Genomic DNA, 19342 nt, shown 5'->3' with positions numbered 1-19342 from the left:
ACAGCATAGCATTTGCATATGAGATGTAATTTTGATTCATTCTGTGTTTGGAAATAATCACTCTTTTCAACTAGAACCCCGAGCTCGACGTCCGATATGGCACGTGGTCCTTGGCTGCCCGCTAACTCCAGCACCTCGTCTTTGTCCTGCGACAGAGGTCTCAGGCTGGGCACCCTGCCACCAGTCCTGGATGCTTCCCTACTGTTATGGGCCCTCTTCTCCCAAGAGATCAAGGATGCAGTCACTGTAAGTTCCAAACATCTCTGCAGCACGTTAATGCTAACATGGGCCCCTCTTCTGCACCTGGGGGATGTTGCTGCTCTCAATGACTCGAACTGTCATGGGTCTAAAATGGGCTATGATAGAAATGAGGGTGACTGGTCTCACTTATGCAGTCAGTAATCTGCTATTGTTACGCTATGACCTTCCTAACATTAGAATGGCTGTGTCAACCATGTGTCTTTGTGCTTGTGGCAAGTAGATCGCAGAAAGCTATGTGGAACTGCGCAACTTAACTTGGCTAAGTGTAGGAGGTCATTGACCCTTATCCTGCACTGGACTCAGTTATGACGGGTGATCCCATGGCTGCTAATCTCCTCTGCGATCTCCGTCCAGGCTTGCTTGGTCAGGCAGAGGACCTCTTCTTGCCATCACTGGGAAAGTGGACCTGCCGCCTTTCCCTTGCAGCCTAGAGGAAAATCAGCTGGGAGGCATCACTGAACCGTGGGGCCACCTGTCACTTATGCCTGCCATGTTGGTCATGGTGCCTGGGGGGATGTTTGCTGAGATACAAAATGAATCCGCAACGGAGAAGTATTGCCGAAACAAAATGCTTGCGGATGCAAGGTGAGTGAATGAAGGGCTAGCAGCCTATTAAAGATGGCGCCAGCACCTGATCCGACATCAGGTGACTGTTTACGGCATCGTCAATGCTTCCCCTGCCATGTGATTGGGCGGTGGGGTGGGGGAGACGGCTGCCGCCAAGATGGTAAGTGGCCACTGCAATTGCAAACGTCACATGCGGGACGGCCAACATTTTGCTCATCCGCTGCTGCTCCTGGCAGTGCGATTACAAAATCCAGCCCGGAATCGTTGTAAAATCCATGCTTTATAAATGCTCAATTCTGAACATATCTGACTGTGTCAATTATCAAATTTCAGGGCCAATCAGCTCCAATTCTACATCTCAACATCATGATGTATGAATCTGCTGGTATGCTAAATGCAGCTCTTGGGGCTGATGATGGACAGACATATTTGTCATACCTGATGCCAGATTTGCACTCAGGCTGTTAGATTTGAACCTTTTGGCTTAATGATCCAGCATTTTCTGATGTCCCAGGCCAGAGATAAACCAAAATTCTCCTTGGTCTTCTAATCCCAAGAATATCAGGCAAATTCAGTTTACAGATTCTCACTCACTAAACAGTTACCTCATAGGGGAACTACCTAACTGCAAGAATCTTGAGCTTGAGATACAGTCACAAAATATTTGGCTTATGAGCTAACCGAGCAGTGTAGCTGGTACTCAAATTCTTTCAGGAGTTCAAAATCTGTCACTTGTTTCTTTTATTCACTATTTAGGCAGTGGCTGATATAGATAATATCTACAAAATTGTTTATATTATTACAGAATAAGATTCAAAACCATTCCCTTAACATCAATACACTTTAGTCCCAGCAGTGGTATTTCCAAAACCAGATTACCCTACCTGCAAGGGTACAGAGCCTGGCAGTATGTCTCTGAAAAGAATAGATTCACTACCAGATATTAGAGATATCAACACAGACTGTTCAGAAATAAATCTCCAGGCTACCTTTCAGAAAATGTGCCTGGACATATTTTCCTATCTGGCTTAAGGCCATCTTGTTATCTGCTCTGACAGTCTGTTGTTCTCTTGTGAGGGAACAATTCTTCATGCATCTTCACTTTCCTTTCTGATCCAGAGTGGTGTTAAGAAGATCCAAAGAGAAGAACCAACAATAATTGTAAAAACACCCTGTGGATGTGGAAAGTCTGATTCTTAGTCATGCTCGCATGTCACATCGCAATAAAAGAACAAATAAATAGCTGTGATGCTACAGTTAAGAGAGGTCATTGAAAGCTTAGTCAAAAAGCTAGGTTTTGAGAAGGCTTTTTCTAATAGTAAGAGATGATTGTTTGGTTTTAAGGAAGAAAATCTGTGGAGCAGGTTAATGACGCAGCTAAAGGGTCTGCCACTAAGGGTGGCTTGAAGGGAGGGAAAGAAGCACAGTATTTGATGAAGAGCAAGGGAATCTTGGCCAATATATATCCCTCAACCAACATCACTAAAATAGATCATTTGGTCACTATCATTGCTGTTTGTGGTCTTTGCTGTGTGCACATTGTCTGCTGTTTCCTCACATTATAACAGTGACTACACTTCAAAAGTACTTCATTGGTTATAAAGTTCTTTGGGACATCCTGAGTTTGTGTGAGGCACTATATAATGCAAATTCTTCCTTTCTTTATCACATATGCAATTCTCTGAGGAACAATGCATAAGGAGGATTCACTTCTATAGGGCAGCATTCTGCAAGGAGACCTGAAGTTATAGCAAACACAACACTGTTTGTTGGAGTTAAAGTCACTGCAGCCCTTAACTACTTTGCCTCTAGCTTCCAGGCTACCACAGGAGATGTCACCAACATCAGCCAATCTTCAGGCCATGCTTGTATTAAATGGGTGACTGATGCGTTGTTTGCCAGAGAAGAAAGATTTCTGATTTTACATGGACCTCTGGAAGCAGCAGGTTAGAGCATTGGAGTTCACAAGGATTTCAGGATTACCACAAGTCCAGGGCATCAATGACTGCACCTCTATTGCTCCTGTGGACTCCTTTACACAACATGACCATTTTCAAGAATCAGGTCCAACTCTAATTATGTGCAAATGGTGTGTGATGACCCAGTTCGCCATGCAGTCCTGAACCAGCTTTCCTGACAGCTGCTTTGATTATTTTGTATTGCGGCAGTCCTCAATTCCCCACTGTTTGCCTCAAACAAGTCAAACTGCCTACTTGGAAACTGTACACCTGACTTATGACAACTCTTGGGAACCCATGCTCAGTGGTGGAACTTTGTTACAATCAAATCGGTGCTTTAACCTTGTTGAAATCCTCGTTGAAAACAATGACCCAGATATTAACGAGGTAGCGTGGAGATAGAAGGTGCAGTTTTGCATTTGTCTTCATTTCTTGGCCATAGCTAGCCAGATTGAGAGGCAGCCTGGCTGGCTATCAGGCGGCTAGGCCTTCAGCCCAAGGACACAGCTAGGAGCGAAGAGAAGGGGTCTGGTTGGGGATCGAACACCTGTGTTGGATGAGGGCGGGGGAGAAATCCGATGGGTTCGAGGTGGGGGAAAATCAGAAGGGTGTGAAGACATTTAAAGGGTCAGTGGGAGATCATAACCCACATTTTGGAATGCAGAAGACAAAGGGAGGGATCAGAAAGACCCAGGTGGGGGTGATTGGAAATACCAGGTCAATGGGAGATTGTGGCATGGAGGGATATTATGGCTTGGAGTGGGGGAGGAGTACATCAGATCGCAGGGGGTTTGGGGAGGGGGGTATCCGATCATGAGGAGAGTGGGAAACAGGTTAACTCGGTGAGCTGGGGGGAAGCACTCCTGGTCTTCCTGGCCCACAAGCAGTTCTGGAAAGGCACTTATCGTTTCCACTCAGCAGTCCTTACCTTCCTTTAGCTGTCAGCTTTCCTAAGACCCGAAAAACCCAGTTGGCCAGGGTTAAACCTAAAATGGAGATAAAATCTGAGACACACAGCATCAGTAAAATATTTAAATGAGCAGCCCACCTCCTTGGACCAGGTTGGTCGCCCACCCCACCATCTCACCTCTGTTCAAACCAGAAGTGGATGTATTCAAGATAGGTTGGGTTCAGGTTTGAGATTTTTAGAATTTTTACATCCCACCTGACCTAAACCCACCCATTTCTGGTGGTTAAAATCCTCTCAATGATTCAGATGCCGGACATCTCCAGTGGCTTTCTCCAATGCAGCCCAGAGATGCAGCCAGATGATCATTTTATGCAGTATGCTGTACAACTTTGCTCAGCAAAAGGGACAGCATATGGAGTCACCATTGGAGGAGGACTTACAGCATGATAAAGGAGAGCAATTCACCGACGTGGAGTATTGAGAGGAGATGGAAATGGGCCACAAATTACCTGAAACCGGAGCTGTTCAGCAGTTCACTGAAAAAAACCAAGGTGTTGTTGCCATAAGAAATGCATCATTTTCAAGTCCAATTGAACAACTGCCCTTGCTACCAGGCTGAATATCAGCATTCCTACAATCAATAGGAAAGCAGATTCCAGGAGATCACTGATTACAGTGAAGCCCCTGTCCATCTGATCTCTCAGCCTGTCCAAGACATAGGAGTTGACTCAACTCAAAGCTTGCATGGTTTCCCCAAGAGATGCTATTACTGGTGTCGTAGACCTGCGAGGTTGGTGACAGGTTTCAGCTGCAAATGCCATGAAGGTGACCACAAGTTCCAAATTCCTCTCTGGGCGCTCCTGGAGTGGACTGTGGATCCTCATCCCCTCTGACATCAACGATTCAGGAAATTACGATGACAGAGGTGGCTCCTGCATCTGTACAGGAGGCCCCCAGTATGCCTAAGCCCTCAAGGCGTCAGGCAACCAAAGGATGACTGCCATGGCCATTGAAAGCCAAGGTCAACAGCCTGCCTCCAACTCGGATGGCAGCACAGGGGCACAGCACCTTGTAGGAGCACCCTGCAAGTGCATGAGAAAATCTACCTACACACAATAATATAAAAGCAAAATACTGCGGATGCTGGAAATCTGAAACAAAAGCAAGAAATGCTGGAATCACTCAGCAGGTCTGGCAGCATCTGTGGAAAGAGAAGCAGAGTTAACGTTTCGGGTCAGTGACCCTTCTTCGGAACTGACAAATATTAGAAAAGTCACAGATTATAAACAAGTGAGGTGGGGGTGGGGCAAGAGATAACAAAGGAGAAGGTGCAGATTGGACCAGGCCACATAGCTGACCAAAAGGTCACGGAGAAAAGGCAAACAATATGTTAATGGTGTGTTGAAAGACAAAGCATTAGTACAGATTAGGTGTAAATACACTGAATATTGAACAGCAGCAAGTGCAAACCTGAAGAAAAACAACCTGAAAAAAACAGTGGCTAAGCAAACTGAACAAACTAAGATAAAATGAAATAAATGCAAAAAAAGATTGTAAAAAATGTAAAAAGGAATGTAAAAAAAGGAAGAAAAAAATAACTAAAAATGAAAGTAAAATGGGGGGCTGTCATGCTCTGAAATTATTGAACTCAATGTTCAGTCCGGCAGGCTGTAGTGTGCCTAATCGGTAGATGAGATGCTGTTCCTCGAGCTTGCGTTGATGTTCACTGGAACACTGCAGCAATCCCAGGACAGAGATGTGAGCATGAGAGCAGGGGGGAGTGTTGAAATGGCAAGCAACCGACAGCTCAGGGTCCTGCTTGCGGACTGAGCGGAGATGTTCCGCAAAGCGGTCACCCAGTCTGCGCTTGGTCTCCCCAATGTAGAGGAGACCACACTGTGAGCAGCGAATACAATATACTACATTGAAAGAAGTACAAGTAAATCGCTGCTTCACCTGAAAGGAGTGTTTGGGGCCTGGGATAGTGAGGAGAGAGGAGGTAATTGGGCAGGTATTACACCTCCTGCCATTGCAGGGGAAGGTGCCCTGGGACGGGGACGAGGTGGTGGGGGTAATGGAGGAGTGGACCAGGGTGTCGCGGAGGGAACGATCCCTTCGGAATGCTGACGGGGGAAGGGAGGGGAAGATGCGACTGGTAGTGGCATCACGCTGGAGGTGGCGAAAATGGCGGAGGATGATCCTTTGGATATGGAGGCTGGTGGGATGAAAAGTGAGGACAAGGGGAACCCTGTCACGGTTCTGGGAGGGAGGGGAAGGGGTGAGGATAGAGGTGCGGGGAATGGGTCGGACACGGTTGAGGGCCCTGTCAACCACAGTGGGGGGAAATCCTCGGTTGAGGAAAAAGGAGGTCATATCAGAAGCACCGTCATGGAAGGTAGCATCATCAGAGCAGATGCGTCGGAGACGGAGAAACTGGGAGAATGGAATGGAGTCCTTACAGGAGACAGGGTGTGAAGAAGTGTAGTCGAGGTAGCTGTGGGAGTCAGTGGGCTTATAATGGATATTGGTAGACAACCTATCCCCAGAGATGGAGACAGAGAAGTCGAGGAAGGGAAGGGAAGTGTCAGAGATGGACCATGTAAAGGTGAGAGAAGGGTGGAAATTGGAAGCAAAGTTGATAAAGTTTTCTAGTTCGGGGCGGGAGCAGGAAACGGCACCGATACAGTCATCAATGTACCAGAAAAAGAGTTGGGGGAGGGGGCCTGAGTAGGACTGGAACAAAGAATGCGCGACATATCCCACAAAAAGACAGGCATAACTAGGACCCATGCGGGTACCCATAGCGACACCTTTTACTTGAAGGAAGTGCATGGAGTTGAAGGAGAAGTTGTTCAATGTGGGAACAAGTTCAGCCAGGCGGAGGAGGGTGGTGGTGGATGGGGACTGGTTGGGCCTCTGTTCCAGGAAGAAGCGGAGAGCCCTCAAACCATCCTGGTGGGGGATGGAGGTGTAGAGCGATTGGACGTCCATAGTGAAGAGGAGGCAGTTGGGACCAGGAAACTGGAAATTGTCAAAATGACGTAGGGCTTCAGAAGAGTCACGGATGTAAGTGGGAAGAGACTGGACCAGCGGAGAAAAGATAGAGTCTAGATAGGAAGAAATAAGTTCAGTGGGGCAGGAGCAGGCTGACACAATGGGTCTGCCGGGACAGTCCCATTTGTGGATTTTGGGAAGGAGGTAGAAACGGGCTGTCCGGGGTTGTGGGACTATGAGGTTGGAAGCCGTAGAGGGAAGATCTCCAGAGGAGATGAGGTCAGTGACAGTCCTTTGGACGGTGGCTTGATGTTCGGTGGTGGGGTCATGGTCCAGAGGGAGGTAGGAAGAAGTGTCCGTGAGTTGGCATTGAGCTTCTGCAAGGTAGAGGTCGGTACGCCATACAACAACAGCACCACCCTTGTCTGCAGGTTTGATGACCATGTCGGGGTTAGACCTGAGAGAACGGAGTGCCTCAAGTTCAGAGGGGACAGGTTAGAGTGAGTGAGGGGGGCAGAGAAATTGAGACGACCAATGTCTCGCCGACAGTTTTCAATGAAGAGATCAAGAGCGGGTAAGAGGCCAGGGGGAGGGGTCCAGGTAGAGGGAGAATGCTGGAGGCGGGTGAATGGGTCTGCTGGTCGGGGGGAGGACTCCTGGTCGAAGAAGTGAGCCCGGAGGCGGAGGCGACGGAAGAAGAGCTCAACGTCATGCCGAGCGCGAAATTCATTGAGGTGGGGGCATAAGGGGATAAAACTGAGACCTTTGCTGAGTACAGAACGCTCAGCATCAGAGAGGGGGAGGTCAGAGGGTATAGTGAATACACGGCAAGGGGTCAGATCAGAAGGGGTGGGGTCAGAGGGAAGTGAAGCGGAAGGAGGATCTGGAGGGGCATTAGTCCCCATCAGCTGCTGGAGCTTGCGTTCCTTAACACCTGAAAGGAAGAAAAAAAGTTTTTTGTTAATGCGTCGGATGAGACGTAAGATGAGATGAAACTGCGGAGTAGAACAGCTTTGAGAAAATCTACCGAGCTGCACTTGAGTTTCATGGGGTTATATTATGTAGTTTGATGTACATACGAACATATGAGTTAGGAGCCAAAGTAGGCCATTTGGTCCCTTGAGCCTGCTCTACCATTCAATAAGATCATGGCTGATCTGTTTGTGTCTAGAATTCCACACTCCCATTTACCCCCGATAACCTTTGATTCCCTTATCTAACAGGAATCTATCTACCTCCACCTTAAAAATATTCAGTGACCCGCCTCCATCACCTTCTGAGACAGACAGTTCCAAACTTGCACAACCCTCTGAGAGAAAAAATTTCTCCATTACTAAAAGTCCTAAAAGTGCGACCTCTAATTTTAAAACAGTGCCTCCTAGTTCTGGACTCACCCACAAGGGGAAAAATCCTTTCCACATCCACCTTGTCACGACCGTTCAGGATCTTATGTACTTCAGTCAAGTCTCCCCTCATTCTTCTAAACTCCAGTGAAAATAAGCCCAGTCTGTCTAACCTTTCCTCATAGGACAGTCCACTCATTCCAGGTGCTACGACCAAGTAGGAAATGTGTCCAGGGGTCTGTTGCTATCTTCACCTGGTCTTATTGTAACAGGGTATAATTTTAAACACACTGCGTTTTGAGCTCCCCCTTTGTGAATCCTTGTTCACAGTTTTCAATTATAAGGCAAAGAAATGATCACACCAGGTTTTCTCAGGTTTAAAGAAGAAAAAATGAAACTTATTAAACCTTAAACTTAAACTCTAATACGGTTCACGCCTACGGATATATGATGCACCCACGCTAGCATGCACACGCGCTAGACGGAAAAGAGAAGAAAAGATAAGGTGGAACAGTTTGAGGCAATATCTTGTTACGGTGCTTCGAGCTCACAGTTTAGTCCTTTTGTGAGTGGTCTTGCTTTTGCGGGGTCCAGTGTTCTTCTTAAACCTTGTTCACGCAGGAGATTTTTCTCTGAGTTTCACACGCTTTCACAAGATTCAGTTCCGTGGGAAGGAGATGGGAGCAGGCAGATAGGAGAGGCTGTAATTCTTGCTTCAGTTCCAGGAGCACACGGCATTCTGAGTTCGAATCCTTTGTTGGAAGTTCAAATCTCAACAGCCAGCTAGTCATGTGACTAAAACTGGTCTGACCGCTTCTTCTGTGTATTGGGGAAGCAACGACTCAGTCCCTTTTGTTCCAACACTGCTCGTACTATATAAATGTCCTTCCAGTTAGGGGCTTGCAATTTTAAGTGTTAATATTAATTTAGTGAAATAATGTGTGCCTCAGTCTTGGTAGGTGGGGCGCTTGCCTGACACAGGTATCAATCCAGTAAATCTCCTCTGAACCGCCTCCAATGCATTTACATCCTTCCTTAAATAAGGAGACCAAAACTGCACACAGTGTTCAAGATGTGGTCTCACCAACGCCTGTATAACTGAAGCATCACATCCTTACCACAGAGTAGTACTCTGCTTTTTTATTCTTCCTGCCAAAGTGAACAACTTCACATTTTCCCACATTATTCTCCATCTGCCAGATTTTTGCCCACTTGTTCAACCTATTTATATCGGTCTGCAGCCTCCTTATGTCCTCTTCACAAATTACTTTCCTACCTATCTTTGTGTCATTTGCAAATTTAGCTGCCAAGCGTTCGCTCCCCTCATCTAAGTCATTGATATAAATTGTAAAAAGTTGAGGTCCCAGCACAGACCCCTGTGGGACTCCACTCATCACATCCTGCCAATCAGAAAAGGACACATTTATGCATACTCTCTGTTTTCTGCCAACCAGACAATCTTCTATCCATGCTAATATGATACCCCCTACACCATGAGCTCCTACTTTGTGCAATAATCTTTTATGTGGAACCTTGTCAAATGCCTTCTGGAAATCCAATTACAGTACGTAAATGAGCTCCCCTCTATCTACAGCGCATGTTACTCCTTCAAAAAACTTCAATAAATTGGTTAAACATGATTTCCCTTTCACAAAATCAAGCTGACTATTTCCGATTACCTTGAGTTTTTCTAAGTGCCCAGCTATAGCCTCCTTAATGATCGATTCTAACACCTTCCCGACAGACGTCAAGCTAACTAGCCTGTAGTTACTGTTTACTGTCTCTCCCTCTTCTTGAATAGAGGGGTTATATTTGCTACTTTCCAGTCTGATGGAACCTTTCTAGAATCCAGTGAATTTTGCAAAGTTAACACTAACGCATCTACTATCTCATTAGCCACCTCTTTTAAGATCCTAGGATGAAGCCCATCAGGACCCAGGGACTTGTCAGTCCACAGCTCCATCAGTTTGCTCAGTGCCATTTCCCTGGTGATTGTAATTTCGCCAAGTTCCTCTCTTCCTTCCACCTCCTGATTAACAGTTATTTCTGGAATGTTTTTTGTATCCTCAATAGTGAAGACAGAAGCAAAATATTTGTTCATTTCATCTGCTATTTCCTTATTATAGAACAAAGAACAGTACAGCACAGGAACAGGCCATTCGGCCCTCCAAGCCTACGCCGATCTTGATGCCTGCTGAAACCAACACCTTCTGCACTTCCGGGGCCCATATCCCTCTATTCCCTTCCTATTCATATATTTGTCAAGATGTCTCTTAAACGTTGCTATCGTAACTGCTTCCACCACCTCCCCTGGCAGCAAGTTCCAGGCACTCACCACCCTCTGTGTAAAAAACACTTGCCTCGCACATCCCCTCTAAACTTTGCACCTCGCACCTTAAACCTATGTCCCCTAGTAACTGACTCTTCCACCCTGGGAAAAAGCTTCTGACTATCCACTCTGTCCATGCCGCTTATAACTTTGTAAACCTCTATCATGTCGCCCCTCCACCTCCGTCGTTCCAGTGAAAACAATCCGAGTTTTTCCAACCTCTCCTCATAGCTAATGCCCTCCAGACCAGGCAACATCCTGGTAAACCTCTTCTGTACCCTCTCCAAAGCCTCCACGTCCTTCTGGTAGTGTGGCGACCAGAATTGCACGCAATATTCTAAGTGTGGCCTAACTAAGGTTCTGTACAGCTGCAACATGACTTGCCAATTTTTATACTCTATGCCCCGACCGATGAAGGCAAGCATGCCGAATGCCTTCTTGACTACCTTATCCACCTGCGTTGCCACTTTCAGTGACCTGTGGACCTGTATGCCCAGATCTCTCTGCCTGTCAATACTCCTAAGGGTTCTGCCATTTACTGTATACCTCCCACCTGCATTAGACCTTCCAAAATGCATTACCTCACATTTGTCCGGATTAACCTCCATCTGCCATTTCTCCGCCCAAGTCTCCAACCGATCTATATCCTGCTGTATCCTCTGACAATCCTCATCATTAACCGCAACTCCACCAACCTTTGTGTCGTCCGCAAACTTACTAATCAGACCAGCTACATTTTCCTCCAAATCATTTATATATACTACAAACAGCAAAGGTCCCAGCACTGATCCCTGCGGAACATCACTAGTCACATCCCTCCATTCAGAAAAACACCCATCCACTGTTACCCTCTGTCTTCTGTGACCGAGCCAGTTCTGTATCCATCTTGCCAGCTCACCTCTGATCCCGTGTGACTTCACCTTTTGCACCAGTCTGCCATGCGGGACCTTGTCAAAGGCTTTACTAAAGTCCATAAAGACAACATCCACCGCCCTTCCCTCATCAATCATCTTCGTCACTTCCTCAAAAAACTCAATCAAATTAGTAAGACACGAGCTCCCCTTCACAAAACCATGCTGTCTCTTGCTAATAAGTTCGTTTGTTTCCAAATGGGAGTAAATCCTGTCCCGAAGAATCCTCTCTAATAGTTTCCCTACCACTGACATAAGGCTCACCGGCCTATAATTTCCTGGATTATCCTTGCCACCCTTCTTAAACAAAGGAACAACATTGGCTATTCTCCAGTCCTCTGGGACCTCACCTGTAGCCAATGAGGATGCAAAGATTTCTGTCAGTGCCCCAGAAATTTCTTCCTTTGCCTCCCTCAGTATTCCAGGGTAGATCCCATCAGGTCCTGGGGACTTATCTACCTTAATGCTTTGCAAGACACCCAACACCTCCTCCTTTTTGATAATGAGATGACTGAGACTATCTGCACTCCCTTTCCTAGGCTCATCATCCACCAAGTCCTTCTCCTTGGTGAATACTGATGCAAAGTACTCATTTAGCACCTCGCCCATTTCCTCTGGCTCCACACATAGATTCCGATCTCTGTCCTTGAGTGGGCCAACCCTTTCCCTGGTTACCCTCTTGCTCTTTATATATGTATAAAAAGCCTTGGGATTTTCCTTAATCCTGCTTGCCAATGACTTTTCATGACCCCTTTTAGCCCTCCTAACTCCTTGCTTAAGTTCCTTCCTACTGTCTTTATATTCCTCAAGTGCTTCATCTGTTCCTAGCCTTCCAGCCCTTACAAATGCTTCCTGTTTCTTTTTGACGAGGCTCACAATATCCCGTGTTATCCAAGCTTCCCGAAACTTGCCAAACTTGTCTTTCTTCCTCACAGGAACATGCTGGTCCTGGATTCTAATCAGCTGACGTTTGAAAGACTCCCACATGTCAGATGTTGATTTACCCTCAAACAGCTGCCCCCAATCTAAATTCTTCAGTTCCTGCCTAATATTGTTATAATTAGCCTTCCCCCAATTTAGCACCTTCACCCGAGGACTACTCTTATCCTTATCCACAAGTACCTTAAAACTTATGGAATTATGGTCACTGCTTGGCCACTGAAACTTCGACCACCTGGCCGGGCTCATTCCCCAATACCAGGTCCAGAATGGCCCCATCCCTAGTTTGATTATCTACATACTGTTTCAAGAAGCCCTCCTGGATGCTCCTCACAAATTCTGCCCCATCCAAGCGCCTAGCACTAAGTGTGTCCCAGTCAATATTGGGGAAGTTAAAATCACCCACCGCTACAACCCTGTTACCTATACATCTTTCCAAAATCTGTCTACATATCTGTTCTTCTACCTCCCGCTGGCTGTTGGGAGGCCTGTAGTAAACCCCCAACATCGTGACTGCACGTTATTAACTCCCCATTCTCACTGTCTAGAGGACCAACATTCACTTTACTTACTCTTTTCCTTTTTAAATACCTGTAGAAACTCTTACTATCTGTTTTTACATTTCTAGCTAGCTTCCTCTCATACTCTTATTTCTTTCTCCTGATTAACCTTTTAGTCATTCTCTGCTGCTCTTTATATTCTGACCAATCATCTGACCTGCCACTTTTCTTTATGCAATTATATGCTTTTTCCTTAAGTTTGATGCTTTCCTTAACTTCTTTAGTTAACGGATGATGGGTCCTCCCCTTAGAATTTTTCTTTATAGTAGGAATATACTTATTCTGAGTATTCTGAAATATCCCCGTAAATGTCTTCCACTGCTTCTCTTTTGATCTATCTCCTAGCCTAGTAACCCAGTTCACTTCAGCTAGTTCAACTTTCATGCCCGCATAGTTGCCCTTATTTAAGTTTAAAATACTTAGACCCACTCTTCTCTCTTTCAAACTGGATGTAAAGTTCAATCATATTGTGGTTGCTGCTACCCAGAGGTGCCTTTACTAAGAGGTCATTAATTAATCCTGTCACATTACACAAAACCAAGTCTAATATAACCTGCTCTCTGGTTGGTTCCAGAAGGTGCTGCTCTCAGAAACTTTCTCGAAAACATTTTATGAACTCATCATCCAGGCTATTATTGCCAATCTGATTTTTCCAGTTTATATGTAGAGTAAAATCACCCATGATTATTGCTGTCCCTTTATCACAAGCACCCAATATTTCTTCTTGTATACTTCGTCCTACATTGTGATTACTGTTAGGGGGTCTGTGGACCACTCCCACTAGTGACTTCTTTCCCCTCATCTCCACCCAAACAGATTCTACATCCTGATCTCCTGAACCAATGTCACCTCCAACTATTGCAACAATCCCATCCTTGATTAAGAGTGCTACCTCTCCACCTTTACCTAGCCTCCTATTCTTCTTGAATATATGTCCCTCAATATTCAGGACCCAATCTTTGTCATCCTGCAGCCATGTCTCCGTAATGGTTATCAGATCATATTTATTTACTTCAGTGTCAACTTGCTGTTTATTTTTCTGTAATGAAATTTGGTATGGTGCAGCACAAAAAGAATCCTTTACTCATCTATCCACTACTGGGCATTAACAGTTCGATGGCTGTTGCAAAGGGTGTGATGGGAAGGACCACACTGAACGAGGTCAATGCATTTCCCATGCTGTGACCTGATTGTTTTGACAGGTCCAGTGAGACGGTAAGGGCATTCAATGAAAGGACAACAAGGCTATAGAAGATGGAAGATTTATTGGATTGCATGGGTGTGCAAGGAAGTCTCATGAGAAACTTATCTGTGGGCTGGATTTTGTGCTTGAGGTAGGGCTCTCAGCGCTGAGCTCAAAAGGCAGGAAGAACCCTGCCACTAACTTTTCGTGCCCCCCTCCTGGGGCGATCCAAATTGCCCACGAAGGAGGGACCCCCCCCCCCCCCTCCAGCCAGCAGGGGGGGCGCCTTGTGTTGCAAGACATCTTCCATGTATAACAGAGATACCCCCCAGCGCTGGTAAGATTCCAGCGGCAGTGGGAAGAGTGTTAACAAGCCACCTGAGGGCATCAATGGCCTCTGGGAGGAAAGGCCGTCCTTGGCCTATCCCGCCCCCGTAGAGATTGCTTGTTTACGGGGAGGTGACGGGCCTTCTGCCCCGCCACTCTTTGCCATTCATCGCGATACTCCATGCCCCCACCCCCGTCTTCGACCTTGCCTCTGGGCGCCATACAAAATCCAGCCCTGTATTGGTGAGTTGTGAGCCTCTCTTATGCTTATCACATTGTGCCTTGCCTGTAGTTCCTCAGGATCTTCATCATATTCTGCCTGGTCAGCAGCACCCCCTGTCCAAATTCTCATCCTCGGAGGAGTCATTACGCTCCAGGATGTCCTCTATTCAAAGCTTCCATCCTCTGTAGTGTCAGGTTGTGCAGAGCAAAACACACCACCACGATACGCGAGACCCTTGCTGGGGCATATTGAAGGGCTCCATCAGGTCCAGCAAGGCATCTGAACCACATCTTCAGAAGCCCTATAGCTTGTTCAATGGTCACTCAAGTTGTCCCGTGGCAACTGCCATATCTCTCCACGGTATCTGTGCTGGAGATCTGCACAGGCATAAGGAGCCAAATCTTCACTGAGTCCTTGTCACCTCGTATCCACCCTGAAGGCACGCAGGGGTCTGAAAGGTCGGGCATCTGGGGGCTGCCTTATTATGTATGCATCGTGACAGCTTCCTAGGAACCTTGCACAGACTTGAAAGATCCATTTGCAGTGGTCGCAGACCAGTTGCACATTGAGTGAGTGGTAGCCCTTCCTGTTGATGAAGGCTGCTGCCTGGACTATGGCAGCCTTGATGCCACATATGTGCAATTGATTCAGCAATGAGCTGCAGACTGGGAGATCCTACAGATATCTCCAGAAGATCCCTAGATGGATCCTGAGGTGGAGAAATTCAGCGCCATGGTAACCTTCACCGCCAAAGGCACTTCCTATTGGGCTCAGCTGCTCCTCCATCATGGTGCACAGCCTAGTGACCACCTCCCTGGAGAGGCGCAGTCTTCGATGACATTTCTGCTCCAATATTTGCAGGAAACAGAGCCTTTGACAGTGAACCCTCTCTGATGAGTAGTATCATCTGTGCACAAGAGGCTGGTTGTGTGCTCCTCCTAGTCTATGCCCCCTTCCAGTCTCATGATCCTGGAGCCTCTCTACCTGCCTTGCTTCCAGTGGCTGCAGCACTCTTCCTCTCTGATGCTCCTTACTGGAGGTCTCAAAGCCTGAGTGAATGAGCCTCATTGCAAATTGATGCACTAATTTCTCAAGTCCTCCCACCTCTCCTTACTTTGTACAGACTAATGGCAAGTCAGAGTGGAAGTCAACCAGAATGCCCCTGCTTTGCTTGCCAAGTTTGGCTTTGCTCCAGATTGCTACTGCTGCTGCTGTTTACTGCCTATCACCCTCCCTACAATGCCATGCTACCTCTCAGAATGGCTGCCAACTGCAGCCAAGACTGACCTTCCATTTCCTTATAGCTGCCGAGACTCCAAAGCTCCGTTGTTCTTGTGCACCCCTCAGAAAATTCTAAAAAGCTGGTAAAATTGCTGTTAATTGCCTGTTCAACAGGTTTAATTACTTACCCGTCACCTTCAAGTGCGGCCTTGATCCTGCCAGTCGAGCCGCCTTGGGAATATCCACTAGTGGCATAAACATGTCAGGCTTCCCTCTCAACGCCATCCACCGCCATTTTGCCCCACCTCTCGCCTCCTGCCTCGCACCTTCCAGCCCATCTCCACAGCACTGACAAAATTTTGCCCTGTATTTCCATTCGTGCAAAGCACAGGATAAAGGATCAGAGACTGGTAACAGCAAGGTTTCTGCCATTCCTTACATTTTCGCAGGATTTAAGGGCAACCACGTTAATGAGCCGAGAGAGAGTTTTCGCCCTTCACTTCAGTTTCACCTTGAACAGCTGGCAAAGGGTGCCCATTTTTAAAAAAATGGGTTGTTGACTCTGCGCCTGGAATCTCTCCAGATCTTTTATCAGAGAAGGAGCAGACAGCAAAGGCACAGAATACAAGGTGTCAGCCTATTTGATCTGCAGCAGAAATTGACTTTCCTACAAATACAAAAGTTGTTACGATGAACGGTCATTGACCTGAAACTTTCTCTCTCCACAGATGCTGCCTGATCTGCTAATCTTTACAGCATTTTCTTTTTTTCATTTTTATTGCATTTCCTCTCTGGCTTCCAGGGGTTAGGCCCTACTGGGAGGGGGCACAGTGCAGGGGAAATGCCAAGCCTTGAAACCAGAAATACTCACACTAAAATCCTATCCTGCTGCAGATTTTTTGCTGATAAGAAATTAGCAACAATTTCCCATATTAGCATTTTAAAACAAATAGAGGGTATCAATCTAACCCCAAATATTGTTTCCCGTAGACCCATCAGGCCTGGAATTGGTGAAAAACAGAAGACTTTTGAAGATTTTGTTGAAGAACTACTTAAGATGGATTCAGAATTATTTCAACAGGATCCCCAGGTATGAAAGCCATTTTTGATTGGTGCCAAAACCCCATTGCATTTTGTTAACTCTCACTTGAAATAATTCTGTAATTCCTACATTTACAAAATTATATAGAAATCAAATGTCAAGTAATTCTAATTAATATTAACTACCAAAAGGTGATATCTACTCGGATCAGTATTAATGGGGCGAATTTTAATGCCAAAAACAAGTGGGTTAGGTAGGATGTTAAAATGGTAAAAATTTCAAACCCAAAATGTTAATCAGGCTCTGCCGTTAAATTCTGCAGAACCTTTCATTGTTGCCCTTATAAACATGACATAACCAATACCGGTTAATGTTACAAAATTCACAGAACAGAGATGAAACCTGAATTAAGTGGCTTATACTCAGTTGTAAAAAAATGAAATGGGTATTAGTGGATTTCCTGACAATCAGTGCAGTGATTTTATAATGACCAGCTGCTCTATGAACACAACAATAAAAGCTGATTGCTTTAAATTAAATTCTGTAAAATCTCTGAGCAAATACAGAAAATGCATAGCACACCCTTTGGCATCTGAAAGAGTGAAACCCTTTGCTCGAACTCAATTCTGTTTACAAACTATTTCATTTACTAATTCAACAAAAAAAGAGAACTGAATCTCAAACTGAATACGACTGATGAAGAAATTCATTGTGTTTCATGTTCTACAATGTCACTGGCGTTGCCACTGATGGTCAGTGAATTCAAACAGCGTTGCTTTCAGGATTTCACTCAGCTTGATGTGGCTCATCATGTCATCATGAGCTGAAGTGCTAATAGCTTAGGAGGTCGTCTTAACTTTCAACAATGACGTAAGACAGGCGATATCAAATCATTCAGCACCCAATTTCCCATCAGGCAGGTGTATAATAAGCTGTCAATCCTCTTTTTTCCCCCATTTTATGCATTGCCCATAGTTACATTTTTACCACAATTGGCATAATCTGGTGGTCAATAGCTATTCGCAGGTTTTAGTCAAACTCAAAAGAAAGTGTGCTGTTTGTACCTAATTTTGCATGGTTAGCTCATTTGCATAGCTTCAGGTACAGATATGGACATGTGGAAGTAGCACACTGCTGATGGGGGCAGAAAATTGCATATAAGTAAAACTTAAAACAGGAGACAATTTAAAGGGAACTGTCAGAATATATGAAGATATGGTTAGAAAGGGCCAAATGGCCTCTTTCTGTGCTGTAACCATTCTATGGTTCCATCTCAACCCATTTGCAACCTTTACCAAGGCAGAGGGGACTACAAATTAATAGGTAAAGGTAAAGAAATCTAAAAATACGAATACATCTGTTCAATGGCTGCATGAGAGGGACGAATTGAACTCTTGCACCACTGCACAACACCATCATCAGAATACTGCAATATGCCTGCAAGGAGGTGGAACCCAATCATGGTACATTATGGATCACTGTGGCCTGCCTTTTATCTACTCTGAAAGCAGGGCACATTGTAATTGGGGTGCTTCCAAGGAAGCGTCCAATAATATGGTCAGTTAGGCATTCAATAGCTTAATGGTACCTTACAAAATAGAGCTTCTGTTGTGAACTAACCACCTGCCAAAGCAAAGTATATTCATCATCAGCCTGCAGATGTAAATGTAGGTGTGCCTACACCACATGGACTGAAGCAGTTCAAGAAGGCAGCTCACCATCACTTTCTCAAGAACAATTAGGAATGGGCAACACATGCTGGCCTTGCCAGCGATGCTCACATCCCATGAACAAATAAGAAAAGTGTGTATATGTATCATTGGTGGGGCACCTCTCCTGGGGTCTGACCTACCTGGCATTCCTCCATGGATGTTCCTCTTCTTTCAGACACTTCAGATCGAGGGATTTTATTGGGAAAAACATTAGTGCCAGTAATGGTGTAGAGGCAAAAAACAATTCATTGTAACAATTGGTATAAAGTCTGATGAGAACCAGTGGGCGATATTTTATGCTCTCCCTTGTGGTAAGTTTGGAGGCGGGGGGGGCATTTAATCGGGTCGGATAGTGATGGGTGGGGACCCCATCACCTTCCTATCTTCACCCCAATTATGTCTGTGACGAGAAGGCCCATGGACAGCCTATCCACCGCACCACCAATTGAGGCCCTTAAGGAGCAATTAATGCCCAATTAAGGACCTCTTTCCACCGCCACTGTTATTAACCTAGTGACAGGTGGGCCTGCCGCCATCTGGGGAGCACAACATGCAAACCCGTGAGAGGTTGCTTGTGGTCTCCCTGGGGAGTCCCTTGTTCAAAGTCACTCAGTGCCTGTTTGAGGGACCCAGCATCGGGAAAGAGGGGCCCGCTGAGAGCCACCCCCCGCCCTTGCTGCCGACCCCCCGTACACTCTCCTCCCCTGCCACCCCCACCACTATGAAACCCCTCCTGCCATCACTTACCTGTGGCCTGGGTCGCTCTGCAATCCTGGGGTTCCAGTGAACAAAGAACAAAGAACAAAGATAATTACAGCACAGGAACAGGCCCTTCGGCCCTCCAAGCCTGCGCCGATCCAGA

General features: G+C 46.0%; 1 protein-coding gene across 2 annotated transcripts in view; it reads left to right on the top strand.

Moving 5' to 3' along the window:
• Positions 1–19342, top strand: part of si:ch211-140l13.3 (centromere protein J) — a 316358-nt gene that overhangs the window by 135191 nt on the left and 161825 nt on the right. For both annotated transcript variants that reach the window (XM_068045779.1, XM_068045778.1), the window contains exon 5: positions 16717–16816. In XM_068045779.1, coding sequence (XP_067901880.1) covers positions 16717–16816 — 100 coding nt within the window. The remainder of the gene's footprint in view (positions 1–16716; positions 16817–19342) is intronic.

The sequence above is a fragment of the Heterodontus francisci genome, chromosome 13 (genome assembly GCF_036365525.1).
Source record: "Heterodontus francisci isolate sHetFra1 chromosome 13, sHetFra1.hap1, whole genome shotgun sequence".
Taxonomy (NCBI): Eukaryota; Metazoa; Chordata; class Chondrichthyes; order Heterodontiformes; family Heterodontidae; genus Heterodontus; species Heterodontus francisci.
This window is presented reverse-complemented; position numbering and strand designations above follow the sequence as displayed.